General features: G+C 34.3%; 1 protein-coding gene across 3 annotated transcripts in view; it reads right to left on the reverse strand.

The window, feature by feature from the left end:
- Nucleotides 1-699: 699 nt before the first annotated feature.
- Nucleotides 700-16,242, reverse strand: part of BAZ1A (bromodomain adjacent to zinc finger domain 1A) — a 76,947-nt gene continuing 61,404 nt past the window's right edge. For all 3 annotated transcript variants that reach the window (XM_032481865.1, XM_032481864.1, XM_032481863.1), the window contains 9 exons: nucleotides 15,674-15,837; nucleotides 14,763-14,917; nucleotides 13,332-13,480; nucleotides 7,516-7,763; nucleotides 7,200-7,423; nucleotides 5,030-5,499; nucleotides 3,290-3,432; nucleotides 2,138-2,225; nucleotides 700-1,692 (listed from right to left, as the gene is read on the reverse strand). In XM_032481865.1, coding sequence (XP_032337756.1) covers nucleotides 1,496-1,692; nucleotides 2,138-2,225; nucleotides 3,290-3,432; nucleotides 5,030-5,499; nucleotides 7,200-7,423; nucleotides 7,516-7,763; nucleotides 13,332-13,480; nucleotides 14,763-14,917; nucleotides 15,674-15,837 — 1,838 coding nt within the window. In that variant the 3' untranslated portion in view covers nucleotides 700-1,495. The remainder of the gene's footprint in view (nucleotides 1,693-2,137; nucleotides 2,226-3,289; nucleotides 3,433-5,029; nucleotides 5,500-7,199; nucleotides 7,424-7,515; nucleotides 7,764-13,331; nucleotides 13,481-14,762; nucleotides 14,918-15,673; nucleotides 15,838-16,242) is intronic.

A 16,242-nucleotide genomic window follows, 5' to 3' on the forward strand; every position in this document is an offset into this window, starting at 1 on the left:
AGAAAGATTTTGTTGTGGCTGGCTTTTTTGTTTGTGTCATTTGAAATTTCCAGTTTCTTGCTTCTTCAGCACCATCTGGATTACATGTATGAGTCAAAAGGAAAACACAGGAAACGCATCACTGTGTTTTTCCTCAAATCCCAAGGTCTTTAGTCAGTCTGCCTACTCTCCACCTTTCCCTCTTAAGTTTACTTTATATATAATGCCCAGAGTTTTCAGTTATACTGAAGGGGAGGACTGGAGAAAAGGATGCCTACTTAATCATTCCAGAAGTGGAAGTCTGCCTAAAGATCACTTTTTAAAGTTGGCTTTTCTCATTGTAGGTTTTTGGACCACATATTGGCAGGCTTTTGCATCCTAGAAAGGAACAGCTACTTTTCCAAAACCAAGGCTTCTATATGTTTTCCACACCTAAGAAATAGCATTTCCCATTTTACTTAAAAAAAAAAAAAATTCACAGTCGTGCTTCTTAAGTAGGTGAGCATATTCCAGATTTTCTTTTCTTTTTTTAATGAGGATCCTTGCCACAGAATGTTACTGTTACTGATGGGAGGAATCTTTGTCCTCAAGGGTGTGGGGAGAAAAAGATGCAAATCACTGCTATAGAGTCTCAGGTACAATAAAACATTGTTTTTTATGGCCTGTATTTATCACATGTAGAAGTCCAATTCTGATTTGTTAAAATCCCAGAAATTCAGATACTTGAAAAAAAAGTATCATTTTATTTGTACACTTAAAAAGTTGCACATAGAAACTTGTAATACAATTCTGTAAAACTGAAAGAACTGCCAGGGAAAAAGGAGGCTGTTACCTTTTATTGATTTATCATTAAGGAAGTTAGAGAAATAAAACAAAAACACAATAAAATGTTTAAAAAATTAAAGAACATTTTCCAGGTACAAATTTTATAAATACAAAACAAATTCACAAATTACTTTGAATGCTAAATAAATATCTAGTTAATAAACTCGGACTTAATACCTCCAGCCAGCACTGGTACAGCACTTCAAGGATATAAAATTGGATTCATTCATGTGTAGTGTTGAAAGAATGCTCATGAAACATTTCTTAGACGTATACACTTTTTTCTAAACTGTGCTATAACGGAAGATTATCTGTGTAGATAAAATCCCCCTTAATACCACACTTCTAAAAAAAGTCAATGACAAAATAAATCATAGGTGAAAAAATATTTTCTGACATACTGGGACACATGAATGATCTCAAAATGTACAAAAACCTCTGTAAACCAGTACTGTATCCAATACATCTATCAAACTTATTAGATACTGAACAAAACTGTAGCAAAGGAAATCCTTCCTACATTCTCCTGAGTGCTTAATATTAAAGTTGAGAATATAGTGCAGGCCACATTTCAATGTGGTCAATCAGTTGTTATTGCTTCATACATATATATCTGCTTTAGAGCATGATTTAATGTTCCATTTTCATGAACAATTTGTTTTCCTCAAATATATCCTTTAGAAGGACAAAATTAGATTCGTGACTTTTTTGCAGCCGGTGGTGTGCTAACTTGATCCACATTCCCAGGTGTGACATGGAGTCCAAGTTTTTGAGCCTGAATATGAAAAAATGCTTGAAGCCTAGTTCCAGCTTTTGCTTCACTTGTGTTACGAGGGTTGTACTCAAAGCAGTTCGAAAACATTAACTCAATATCATCGATAAACTCAGCTAGAATGGAAAAACCAAATGAGATTAGAAGGAAAGTAAATTATAAATATAATTTTTGTTTGTCTCATATCTGGAAATGTCAATAAGAAAATGGAAGTCCACTTTTTTCTTTAAAAACTGAAGACTGAAACAAGGTGGCAGAAATGAAGTTTAAAATTGTTTAACTACAAATATTTTAAAAACTTTTATTGAAATTTGCAGTTATTTAATTAGATGCACTTTATATAATTATAAAGAATGACTATTAAGATCAGGTTCTATAAAATGTCTTTAACTCATTCAATCCTCATGCATCTTTTATCTCTATATATGCATATATAAGCATTTTAGGGATTTCTTGGGAATGCCATCTAGACAGTTACATTCCTATACATCATTTAAATAAAAACAGTCTCTATCTCCTTAAGCAAAAATAATTATTAGACAAAAAATATAAATTACTCACATGCTAATTTATATTCACATTTGTTCACTTTTTCACGAATTATATTTAAGGCAATGGGCTTTTTGATGATGTCATAATAGTCTGGGACCTGTAAAATAATTCAAATATATCTCTCCTATCGAAAATTTATTGGAGATAAGTAGTCAAATATATGCAAGTTTTGCACTTAAAAGCAACTGAATATTAACCTTTGAATACTATTATTCCATTAAAATTACATAATACATTTCAGTCATTATAATGTTGTGAAGTCTATTTGATAGTATAAAACCCTCTGCTCCATTCAAACTATGCATCATTCCCATATTCTCATTTGTAGGTTTTTAACTTATTGTTTCCTCTTCCTGAAATGTCCTTATTACATCTCTCACTATTGATATTCCATCTTTCTTCAATGACCAGACCAAATAGTCCTTCCACACAAAAAAAGTCCCTAATTCCTGCTATTCCCACCCTCTGAAATGCTCAGATCAATTGCCTGCTCTTCTCTACTTCTGAAAGACCATCGTAACTTCTAGTACAGTGCTGCAGCACTCCCACCTCTGCGGCAGCACGTCATATCCTGCCATACGTGTCTAAGTAACCCAGCACCGTCTCAAATCCCTTAGTCAGGCTATGCCATCTCTATTATTTAAGAGTGGCTATCCTTACATCAATGTTTCTCAAACTGTAGTCTCTGGACCAACACCATCAGCATCATTTGGGGACTTGTCAGTAATGCAATTGTTCCGGCATCATTCTAAACCTAGTGAATTAAGAACTCTAGAATGGGGCCCAGTCACCTGTGTTTTAACAAGCCCTCTGGTGATTCTGGTGTATGCTGAAGTTTAAGAAACACTGTTTAACATAATAGAAATACCAATAACGGTACTCGGTTGAATCAAGTCTATTCCTATTCATTACATAGAATAAAAACAGTCAGGCTATTTCAACGCACCGTCATCACTGATAAGAACCAGTCACAGGGCTAGAAGGGACTGAGGAGACTATGCTGTCTAACTCCATGTTTTTCAATATAGGAACCCACTTTCCAAGTTTTTTTCCCCCTAAGTAGACAGTGACTAAATAAGTATTTTGACTACCTCAAACTTGCCATGCAGACTGAATCAGATAATAGGTATGAACACATTTTATAAAGTCTAGTAATATTACCTGGATTTTAGAAACAAGTTTCAAAAAAGGCCAGCTGTCGTCATGCCGTACCAATTCCACAACAAGCTGTTCAAAGGCAGACAGTTCATGAACTCCTCCCTGTCGGCCTGAACTCCTTCGATTCAGTGTCATAGGGGATGATTCTGAATAAATCATTATATTAATTTTAGGTGATGACAAAGCGAAATATTTGATCACCACAAGCAAAGCAGGGCATATAAATACGAACTGAAAACAGGAAATCAACACTGTACACACTGAGATATTAAACTAACATACATTCTGAGATACACGAAAATCTGGACCAATTATCCATTATTTCCTTCTTGCTCTTAAAAAATGTCTAATTGAAATGAACATTCATTGGGAGCAGATTATAAAAAGGATATAATACAAAAGGAAATTCTAGAACACAAGGTTGTGGATTGTTTTTTACTCCATTTTATTAAAAATGTGTTTTCAACTATAGTAAAATGAAAGCAAGCAATTCTTTGGTATTTCTTGAAACACATCTTTAGATCTAGAAACTTAGACTCTTTTCAGATCTAGAAACTTAGACTCTTTATTACCTTGCATAATAGAAAATATCTCTCAATGATGAACTAACAGATTCTTATATAATTTTATATGGAGCATTTGCTTAAAGCAAAATGTTTTTTTCATAAAATGTCAGGTGTATAATGAAATCTAAGGTGTATAAATTAGTACAAAAAAGCAGTACAGTCTGTATGTGACTTCAGGAGTTTAAATTCCCTGCTTAAGTCAAAGCCCACACTCCCCTCTCACCTGTCCTTAGCACCAGGTGAGTTCACAGATCAATTAACAACACTTTTTTTCTCAGCAGAGGTTTTTGTTTTTGTTTTTATTTTTAATAAAAATGCTTCAGCTGTGCTATTTTTTAAATAGCTTGGAGTTTAGAATTGGGAAAGAGCGAAACAGACAAGGGGATAGGAAAAACTAAATTAGATCTTGGTCCAAAGTTACCTGATATTCTGTCCTCTGCCCCCCCAAACTGGACAACCTGGTAACTGCGTTATGTTCTTTTCTTTCACCAATGAATCACTTAATCCTGTCACGTGTTTGAATAATGCAATATAACTAAAATTCTTCAAGGAACAGTAGTAATATTTTTTATGCTTAACTTTTTTTTTTTTTGAAATATCAAAGGTTTGTTATACTGACAACAAAGAAAAAAGAGGATAGGACTGAAGAGATAAATAAGTAAAGAGATTATTATATGGATAAATATTACTGTAAACAATAATTATCAGAATTAAAGACAGAGCTGGTGATCACTTCCTAATAATATTACTGTTCTCAACTCTTCCTGTCCCTAAATTCAGTATGTCAGATGGGAACCTTACCAAGTATCTAATGTAGCTTGTCCAGGTGATGATGAGTGTGTTTTGAAGGAAGACAAGGTGGAAGAGAATGAAATGTGTTACAGTGTGATATACTGAGGCTGTTCATTGGCCAAACATCTCCATGAAAAACAGAACACTGTTTGCAAATTTCTTACAACTATCCTGCTGCCCTAGTAAAAATACTAGTAATGTGGTTTACCTTTATTCCCCAAATAGCTGCCCCTTCCTTGAATGTTGTGCTTCAGGTCAAGTTGTTCCCTAATAACTCTGCATAGAGACAGCTTTTCAGAAATGATCCAAAATGCCTCAACATTAGATCTTTCCAAATTACTCGATTTTCTTTGGTAAGAATAGTTTAAATAAGACTTCTTCATACCTGTAGATTGTCTTTTCCTTCCTCTTCTCTTGGATTCACTATCTTGGAGAGAAAGTTTGGAAGCAACGTTTAGAGATCTTGACTGCTCACTCGACTTTGTGGCAATGACTCTGAAGTTAGGGAAGCTGGGACTGTTTTCTGGTGTATTATTAGCACTTTTCCTCCCTCTGCGTTTTCTACGAGGACTAAGTAGTTCCACGAATACGTCTGCTTGCAGTGGGCCGTGACTCTGGCGAGTAGAACGACTGGCAATTCTTAAAGATTTAGTTTCTGTAGGAGGAGCAGATTTTATCTTTCGTAGGTTTCTACCAGTAGTTTTAGAGGACACAGTTGTTTTGGGTGTACTCTGCTGACTTCTTGAAGTGTATCTTCCAGGATCTTGTCGTTGGCCACGACTTGAGAAAGAAGAGCTAAGTCTCCCTCTTGTTTTAATTGGCAATCTCACTTGAGGTCTTCCTCGTTTTGGTGGGCTATAAATAGTGTTAGAAAACAATTATTGTACAGAGCAATGATGGACATATGGCTAGTTCTAGTCCCCTTGTTCTACTATTCAGCCAATGAGTTCTACACACATAACTTTTCTATGTTACTGAGACTTATCCCACACTCAATTCTTTAAACTTACGAGCCAACAACTTTTTTTTCCTTTTTTAAAAAATATATTTTTATTGAAAGACAGTCAGTTTACAATGTTGTGTTAGAGCCAGCAAATTTTTCTTGGAAATCTAAAATGTGCTTTCATATATTTCTTTGTAATACAAAGAGAATGTTAAGTAATTTCTGGGTAACTCCAGGACATCATCATAAAAATCAAATCCTAAATTATGATAAACTGTAATAAAATCCTCAGGAGAACCAAATAAATGGACCTAATCATGTTGTAAAACTTAAAATGCAAATCTTCTGTCTCCTTATGCTACAGGAGACTGTCACTTTTCATTACTATTGATACTGAGGTAACCTATAGTTTTGGCCAATGGATGCCACAAAAGTCAGCCTTAGACCTACTGTTCAATACCAGGCCAAGAATCTCTTTGCCATCTTCTGATTCTTACTGTAGGATACAAAACTAGATTTAACCTTTTAATTGCCTTTAAGTTGTAGACAAGGATGAAACAATCCAATTAGGCCCCCTTTTAGCCATCTCCCCACATACCTGAACTTCCAGTTTACCCAAAATATTTCCAAGAATTTTCCAAATTCTTTATCACTTTTATGTTTAAAACAATACTGCTATTATAAGCTACAGGGAAAATGGCTCCTGCTGATTGTGCTATTAAACAATAGAGGGTGGCTCTCTCTAATCATCCTTCTCAGACTGTGGCCTTTTTTTTTTTTTTTGCAGGGGGAGGTAATTAGGTTTACTTACTCGTTTAATTTAATGGAGGTACTAGGGATTGAACCCAGGACCTCATGCATGCTAGGCATGTGCTCTACCACTTGACCTATACCCTCAACTCTCAGACTGTGGCCTTTCTAAGGTGCTGTGTCAGTTCTAGGCTGCCCTTGCTTCACATTTACTTTCTTGATTCCACATGAACAGAGTTCAAATGTTAAAAAGAGGGGAAGGTCTTACGGACAAATAACGGGAGACTGCCCCAGTGCTGCCACAGCAGGAATAACCAAACCTATACAGTAAGCCTCGGCAAGTTGCAGCATACTTGGTTATACAGTAGTACAGAAGTTGGTTCTAGGTGCTGACGTGGTAGGAGTATAAAAATACAATGTTCTTCCTGGCATTTCTCTTTCTTTTTCCATAGATTGCCAAGATCACCAATATTTGGGTATAACCCCGTGAGCAAGCAAAAGAGCCTTTGGGATGCTGCATTCATCTTTATCTCATGAATATCCTATGGATTGTTTATTTGCTGCTTTCGGTAAAAAATTAAGTAGTATCTACCTGGATGTGGCTCTGAATTGACATTCCTGTCCAAACTTGCACTCATACTTGGTTTTATGATCTGCCTAAGTTCACAAAGGGACTAAACTCCCTTGGGAAAAATTTTACATGTTTACAATATATAAAAGGCAAGGGTAACTTTATGCTACCATATTGTATACTAGTTTTAAAAAAATTATGGACCCCAGCTATTCTATTTGTATTTGAAAAGTCAAGAGACTGTCTAGCTAAGACCCACGAATCCTTATTTTATTGCATGTTAGGACTTACCTGACTTCTTCCTCTTCTTGAGAATCATCTTCATCTTGTTCTACCTCATACTCTTCCTCCTCACTTTGACCCTCTTCATCATCATCAACGTCATCATCCTCACCTTCCATACTGTCTTCCATTTCATCATCACTTTCCAAGGATGGTCTCTGTCTAGAGGAGAGTCTTCTAGAACGTTGCTTTGGCCGACACTCTGGACAAAACCAATCTCCTTCAGGCACAGTCTGATAAATCACATAAATAATCATTAATCATCAGTCACTCAAAATCTCAATGTCTCAATTCTAATCTGAGAAGTAGAAGAAGAAAAAAATACCTTGAGCTTTGGTCGAACACAGTAGGTATGATGACCGCGATCACAACCATCACAAAGCACCATGTTTTCAGCATCGCCCTTCTTTCGGCATATCTTGCAACGGGCATTCATTATAGATTTAGACCATATCACACTACGATCCAAGGTGGAGAGGTGAAGAAAGACTTGGGATAGACTAGCAGAAGAAAGGAGAGACTCTCTCCAACGGTCCAGGACTGTTTTATAAGAACGCCCACTGTCACTGGCATCTTAAATGAAAAAGGAAAGCAATTAAAGTTCCTAGGCAAACCCTAGACATCTCCTAGAACTATTTTCTTGGTAGTTTAAATAGCTTAGATTTTTACAGTTCTTCTCCTTAATAAGTCACAAAAAGACTGTGTTGATATTAAAAACAAAAACCTCACATTAAAGAAGATATTTGCTGAGCCACATCTTGTTTATGATATAAGAAGTTACTTAAATCCATAAACCAAATGCTTGGGAATTTATAGTTAAAAGAGAAAAATAACTTAGGCAACATGTTCTTGATCTAGTTCTTCACATCTAAACTTGATCTAAAACTGCCTAAATATGATTACAGGCTAGCTACTATTCATTTGAATCAAAAACATTACTTTCTCATTTTCAGATAAAAGATGGACTGCTCCCTAAGTATCAATTGTATATGAGGTTTCTTTGGGGGCTGATGAAAATGTTCTGAAACTAGAAAGTGGTGGATGGCTGTACAACTGTGAATATACTAAAGCCCACTGAATCATATAATTTAAAAAGGTGAATTTTATATATGTGAATTATATCTCAATAATACTGTTATTAAAAATATTAATTATGTATAAAATACCAACATTATCTTCTATACCTAAGAAACTATTATTTTTAAAATAAGGTAAATTAAAAAAATGTTAATACCCCCTTAAAAAAACTTTCAGCATCAATATTTATACAGAAACATTTGAAATATTCTGTCATTAATCACATCATTTCTTTGTCTTCTGGACTAAAAAAAATCTATTAAGAGTCATTTAACTAGATGCCATCAATCTAGCCAGTCTATCGTTTTACAACGGCATGTAATTCTCATTTTTAATTGACCTTCAATATTGCAATGACTTTTGTTTTCCTAAGACATCATACTTAATTATGAAGGGCCTACACATCATGTCAAAATTCTGCAAGATATATAAGACTCCACACACAGTTTGGTCCTATCATGCCATATTTTCTACCATTCTCAAATAAAACCTCATAGGCAGTAACACAATGATTAAGAGAATGTGGGCTGTGGAGTCAGTCTGTCCTGAGGTGAGTACTAGCTTCCCAAGTGACCTTGGGCAAGTTACTTAACCCTGCTGTCCCTCAGGGGCCTCAGCAGTAATACGCAGTGAGTTTACACCTCTGTTGGGAAGATTAAATGAGATAATACACATAAGATATGTAAACTGCCTCATGGAGTAAATGCTATTGTTGTTATCATTGTTCCTGCATCATACTGTTCCTCCTATGTGCAGTAGTTCAGAAAATATGAAACAAGTCTATTCTATGGCCCCAGCCTTTAAGAAAATTTTAATATAGCTCGGAGGGTGAAGATACACACAATGAACTGAAGTCTTAAAGCAACAGACCTGCCACACTCTAGTGGATCTTGAGCTCCAGTTTGACTTGGGCAGGGAGGGAGAGAGAGGACATGAAACCTAGGGCAATGTTATAATTTATATAATGTGGTGAGTCTTCTCTGAAAAGCTAGGACCTCTAAAGGTTACACTTGTAACGGTGGAAATGGGTGCTGCAAAGGAAGAGGCAGCAAGGAAATCTGCTCATCTGGACCCTGGTGTTGGGTGGAAAGGGGAAACAAATCTACCCTGAGATTAGTTAACTACAAGCAAAGCCTGTTTAAAACCTGAAAAAACACAAGCTAAGATTTTAAAGTGGTCCAGGGTTGGTAGTGACCTCAGGTGAATGGCAGAAACAAGTGCAAATCTTTGCAAAATCTCTCTGAAGAAACCTCCATAGATTAAGTTATGAGGAATGAGAGTTAATAGTCAAAACCCACAAGGCACGTATGGAAACAAAACACTATAAGCAAAAGCTTGCAGAATCTGACCCATAAATACTTAAGACACAGAATTAGACAGAATATAAAATAATCATGTTTAACATGTTCAAAGAAATAAACATTTGAAAATATGAGTAAATAACCAAGCAGTCTGAAAAAGCATCAGAACCTCTGAAAATAATTGAGATCTGTACCGCAATGAGAGAGAGAAAAAATGGATGAGTCAAACGATTCTTTAGACAAAACTAAAGAGAAATATTAGCAAAGAGGGAAATAAAAGCAATAATACAGTCCATTTGACTTATTTCCATGCTTTCATTTTGTGCTTCCTCTTGATCTTGATTTTCTGATATAAGGCTTCCTGAAAAGTTCTGGCTTGAGTGGAACTTCCAAGGAAGAAAGCAACACGAATTGCTAGTTCAAAGATTCTGAAGAAATCTTTCTGGATAAATCAGAGGGTATTCTTACTGGTAAAGGCAAGAAATAAAGTTGCAGAGGCCAATGTGGAAGGGTGGAAGAAAAGTTATGAAGTATCTTTGGAACCTTGAAAGTCAGTTTGAATGGTTCTTAATTCATGGGTTGGTGAAACACTATGGGTTTTGATCAAAGAGGTGCTTTACGAAAATTAAACCAGTGATAGCTCAAGGTCCAATTTTTATCCCACTTACTCCTACCTATTCAAAATATTCTAAATATAAAATATAAATGTAAATGGATGCCCATATTTTTCTATTTTCATATAAGTACTTAAAGATTAAAAAACAGTATGTATAATTGATTCCATTTTTCTGCTAATTGTTTTCTTATCTTAAACCTTGTTTCTTCTCCAGATTTCACAACTCTCAAGGGCAGAAATCTTTTTTTCCCATTATGCCACCACTGATAAATTCCTCAAGAAATTACTAATTGAAAGTATTTTACTAATATAAAATAATGATAGATTCGTATGATCAAATATCACACTGGGAGATCTCATACTGTTAACTGCCACTACACAGTAATCCATGTCACCATGCCATGTAAGCCTCACTAGGAGATAAAACAGTAACATCGCCTACTTCATAATTCTCCTTATGCTAGTAAAGGAAAAAAAAATGCTGTGAATACTATCTGCAAAATAAGTACTATATATTCTGTAGCTGTTCATTCTTTTAACTAATAACTAAGTATACTAAGATTCAACAATGTAAACCTTTTATATACCAGTTTAAAAGAATTTGATTAGCTGAGGTATGAAATGTAGAAAAAAAGTTAGAAAGATAATATTGTTTTATAAGCTTGCCCCCAACCTCATTCTCTTCCAAAAAAATCAAATCTAAGGTTTTCCTTCAAAAGCTAAATATATAAACCAGTATTCAGCAATAAAGTAAAATCATTATTTGTCAAAAAGACAAAATTCTTTAAAAATTTACCATCTTCTCTCACACTAGATTGATCTTCCTCTCTCTTTTTCTTGTCCTTTTTTTTTCTACCTCCCTTTTGATCTTTATTAATTTCTGTGTTACCTGATTTCAAATTGATAAAGTTAGTTTGAGAATTTTTTCATAGCTCAAGGGTTTAACCATAAGCATGACTTTATAAATGATTAAATTATCAATGCAAGCAAACAAGTCTCACATATCTTACCTAAAATCATTAGCTAAAATATTATTATCTTCCCCATGTTAAAAAAGCCTAGATTTATCAATGTGATTGGTCACTAGACTAAAAGGGACATACTAGGGAAGGTGGAACATAAGCAGAAATTTTATTTCTTACTTGCTTCATCAAGAAACTGAAATAACCTCTGAAGCTAAACTGGGAAAATTCCTACTATAGTTATTTTCCTATGTTGAAAATTATCAAGAGAATGGAGAATTTTAATATATATTCTCTCTCAAATATTCATAAAGTGGAACTCTCTTTTCTCTCTTGGATTAAGGATATTCTTGATCACCTTGTTCCAAATCTTTAGACTATCTTAAAACCCTAGAGGCACCTCCATGTCCTGCTATCTCATTCAAAATAGATCATTCAAACAAAGGCTTAAACAGAAAGAGTTACAGACATCAGTTCTTCTATTAACTTTGAGTCAGCTATGGTAGATGGTAACATCCGTATTATAAATGATCAACATTTTACTTTAACCAACATTTACCACCAAAGCAAGTAAGGTAAGGTGAATTTATTTCATTTATATTTTTAAGATCCCAAATTAACAGTTTCTTTTGTATCTCTCAGGATGAAATGAATGTTCTAACACTGCTGTATATAAACAAGCATAAGAAACACCATAGTTCTCAGCTCTTATAAAACCTACTAGATAATAAGTCGAAACATCTCCCAGGGGTAGCTTTTTTCTTTGTCTAAATATTTAATAAAATGTACTGATGAAAATATAGATACACTAAATAATTAATTTGATTATCCCCCTGAATTTATAACTTTAATTGATGGCAATTTCAGAAATGGAAAAATCAGCAGAATTGCATTTTATCCCTTACTTCTTTTGGATCACAGAATTAATAATAAGATCTTACATTTTAAGAGCACTATGACTTACAAACTTTTAACTGAAATTTTAATAGGAGTAATTGTAGATTCACATGTGGTTATAAGAAATAATATAGAGATCTCCTGTATACATAATTTGATTTAGACACAGAAAATAGTAAGAAATACTGAAGATGAAATAAGAGTGATACAGCAAATACAAATCTTTGTGAGCTGTGATCATATGTATTTTTTTCTTACAAGTGCTACTTTCAATCTGAAAACTGAGTTATTAAGCTTATGGTGGAATTATCAATTTATAAAAAATATGGATAGGCTTATTAGAACAATGAGATACTGGCCACAAACTCAATTTAAAAATAGACATTTTACGAATACATTGACATTCCAAAATTGCTCTGATACCACCATATATTTATGAAAACTTTGTTCTTACTACTCAACAAGGTAACATTCAAATCATTTTTAAAGGATTTTAGTCTATTCAAATTGCTCTCTTAATATGAGACCAAAAAGATATGGTTTTAAAAAATTGTTTCTTCTAGTACCCCACTGTTGAGATATAAACTCTCAACATGATGAATTATAAATTAATTCAATATTTCAGAAAGACCACAGGGAAGTAAAGGCAGTTATGACATGAAAATTGATATGGAACTTGAAACACGTATTTTCCTAAAGACATAATGATTATGTTCCTAGATTAGTTCCTAAAAGCATATTAATTTCATAAATTGCTGAAACATGATCCAGATAGCATTATTTCTGTCATTGTAACCATAAATTACAGAGTATTTCCTCATCTGCTTCTCTTTAACATTTGGTATTTCTGATTTAGCACTTCTTATACAGAACTCAGGTTAGTGACCCACATTATGAAACCTTATCCCTAACTGTGGACATTTAAGTACCTTCTTTGAGGTTCTGTTTTAAATAACAACAACCTTATGTATAATCTTTGATTACTCAGGGTCTGGCTAGTCACAGGTTTTGGTAATCTTTCTTTTGATGAAATATTCACAAAAGAAAAGATTGACAGAAATAGTTGAAAGGAATGAATGCCTAGAATAAAATTTAAAAAACCCCAGTATTTAAGTATTATTACAAAAACTCACCTGAAAGAACACATTTTAAAACGGAAATGCAATCTCAAAAATCTTCACATTAGTCAATGAATTTTATTACGTCAGCCCATACAGTTGTTACTTAAAGAGCAATTCAAAAGCATTTAAAATATAACTAATATTTTGAGTTAAAAACAGATACTTACCAAGTGGAGCTTTGAGAAAACGCCGCTCAATGCCCTGCTCTATTTGAAAAAGTGCCATTGCAAGATAATGAACCACGTTGCTCACTGACTGCGGTGTACTTGCATTAGTTGAGACAGTACTTGGAGTTTCTGTTTTTATGCCCAGAAGTCTACAATTAAAACATTGAAGAGTTTATAGTACTTAAAAACACTACTGGGTGAAACTTGAGCCCACTTATTCATCCAAATGCTTTCTTATACCCGTGTAAGAAATAGTTTCCTCAATCTCAGAGAGTTCTCATAAACTAGTAGGAAAGGGAAATAAAAACATGGATCAAGAGCTAACCTAACTATTGAGTCATTTAAGGATGTCAGAAGGGCGAATATCTGGAGGAGGGAAGGTGGATGAGACAAGGCTTGGGGGGAAGGTTTCAGAGACGTGATACTGTGATGGGCCTTAAGGGGTAAGTATCTCAGGCAGCTAATCTCTATTTCTCATGCTCCAACTGTTACTTATACATAGCTGCCTCCTAACTAACTAGTTCGTTGGCCTCCAATGCTACTCCCTTTGCAATAAATCTCCATGCTGCAGCTAAAACAGTCATTTAAAAGTGCAAGTCGGTTCACTCAAAGCCTTTGGTACAATGCCTTCCCTCCCAGTTTCATATCTTCCCCAACTTTAGGTCTCAGGTTCACAGTCACTTCGTCTCGCGCTGGCTTTGCTGTCTTCCGTATTCTACCAAGATAAGAAGCCCTCCTATGTACTACATCTGCACTGGGTGTTTACTTCTACCAGAACTCTGACCCTGTTCTTATAATCTTTTTTTAATTTAAATTTTTTTTGGAGGGGAGGTAATTAGGTTTATATATTTAGTTATTTTAATGGAGGTACTGGGGATTGAACCCAGGACCTCCTGCATGCTGAGCATGTACTCTAACCACTGAGCTATACCCTCCCCCTTGACCCTGTTTTATAATTGCTAGCATCATGTCCCTCCACCATTTCCTTCTAGACAATAAACTTATCCTTAAGGGCAGACAGTATCTAAAATAACTCTGAAAAAGTAAAAGTATCTGTCTGTAGATATATAGCTTCTGATTAATAGCTCAAGTAATAGTTCAGTCTACTACAGTTTACTAAGTTTTCCTACAGAACAGAAAAATGGATAGTATAAAGTTACTTTCTGAAATTAATAAAACTTTAAGCTCAAAGACTTTTAAAAAAACTGAGTAATTGTTATTATCCTAACAAATTGTCTTTGGCTTCATTAGTACTAAGTGGAGTAACAGAGAACCTGAGGTTTAACAAAATCATTATTTCAGTGGTTACAAACATTAAGGTCCTCACAATAAGATTTTAAAACAATTTTCTGAAGAAAAAGAAACATTTATTTTAAAAAATGGAAATGGCAAGGAAAAGTGATGATTACTTTAGAAGAATCCCTTCTGTACCTGTCTTTTACTATGACCTTTGCTTGCTCATCAATTTCCATCTCTTCTACGTCTTCATTCACAGTTTTAATTATCCCATTTTCCTTGTTTTCCTCACTTAACAGCTCATATCGGCCACTTTCTAATGCTGATCTCCAGGTGTGTCGGTCTGTAACCTGTAACAAAACTCAAATTTACTAACTCTGAAAAATGGCATATGTTGTTCCTAAGTATGAGCCTCAATGTACATACGAAAAATTCATGAATATCCTAAAACAGATTGTGAATCAAAAAGGGATCTATTCAATCCCCAGTACCTCCGCTAAAAAACAAAAAACAAAACAAAAAGGGATCTAAAATAAGGTTACTAGGTGGCCAAAATGGAATTCACATCATTCATAAACGGAAGCTTTAATACCTTACTGTCTATGTAGGGAAATCTTAAACAATTCTAAGATTGGTAACCTGATAGTAGCAAAAAAGTGACAGATGATAGCAAAGGAATGAATAAAACACACATCAAGCACGAATTACTTACAGATTTTAAAAAGGTAACAAAGAAACCAATAAACAAACCAGACTCAGCAGAGCAGGCAGGAGCTAGTCAAGGAAGAAGAAAATATCCTTACACATTTCAACATCTCGGATGAAAATACCATAAAACAGATTTTTTTTAAGTACTAAAAATTAGTACTAAAAAAGTCAATTATGTTCAATTAAATTCTGTTTAAGAAAGCAGATAGTCATATAGTACATTTTAAAAGATTTCTAATTATAAATATTTTGATACAAGGGAATAAACTTAGTTTTCATTAAAAATATATATATCTCCCTGGTATTCATTCAGAACACACATGCCCTATATCAAATGTTAATAAACATGACCAAAATTCTGGTAATTAGGTAAATTAAAAATGGGAACAGATACAAACCTTGATGGCTCCTAATGTTCCTTGGTAGATTCTGTCTTCAATATCCAAAAGAAAATCTCTCAGCCTCAATTCAAGCTGCCTTTCTGCAGATATCTGAGATGGATCATATGTATTGGAAGATCTTCCCCGACTACATGTAGGTTTGCTATCAGTTTGAAGTTTGTCTGAAATAATTATCAAATATCTTTATTATGATTTTCTTATTAAAAATACAATTACCCATGTGACTATATGACTGTGAGATAATAAAAACACTTAGTAAATCCTCAATTGCATAAAAAAAGGAGAAAATGCATATCATTTATCTAATAAGGGACTTGTATCTAGAATATATAGCGAACACTTACAACTTAACAAAAAGACAAATACAGTTAAAAAACAAGCAAAGGATCTGAACACACTTTTCTTTAAGGAAGCTATCCAGATGGCCAATAAGACCATGAAAAGATGCTCAACATCACTAGTCATTTGGGAAATGCACATCAAAACCACAATGAGATACCATTTCATACCTCTAGAATGGCTAGAATCAAAAAGTCAGATAACAAATGTTGAGGACATGGAGAAAT

The sequence above is a fragment of the Camelus ferus genome, chromosome 6 (assembly GCF_009834535.1).
Source record: "Camelus ferus isolate YT-003-E chromosome 6, BCGSAC_Cfer_1.0, whole genome shotgun sequence".
Taxonomy (NCBI): domain Eukaryota; kingdom Metazoa; phylum Chordata; class Mammalia; order Artiodactyla; family Camelidae; genus Camelus; species Camelus ferus.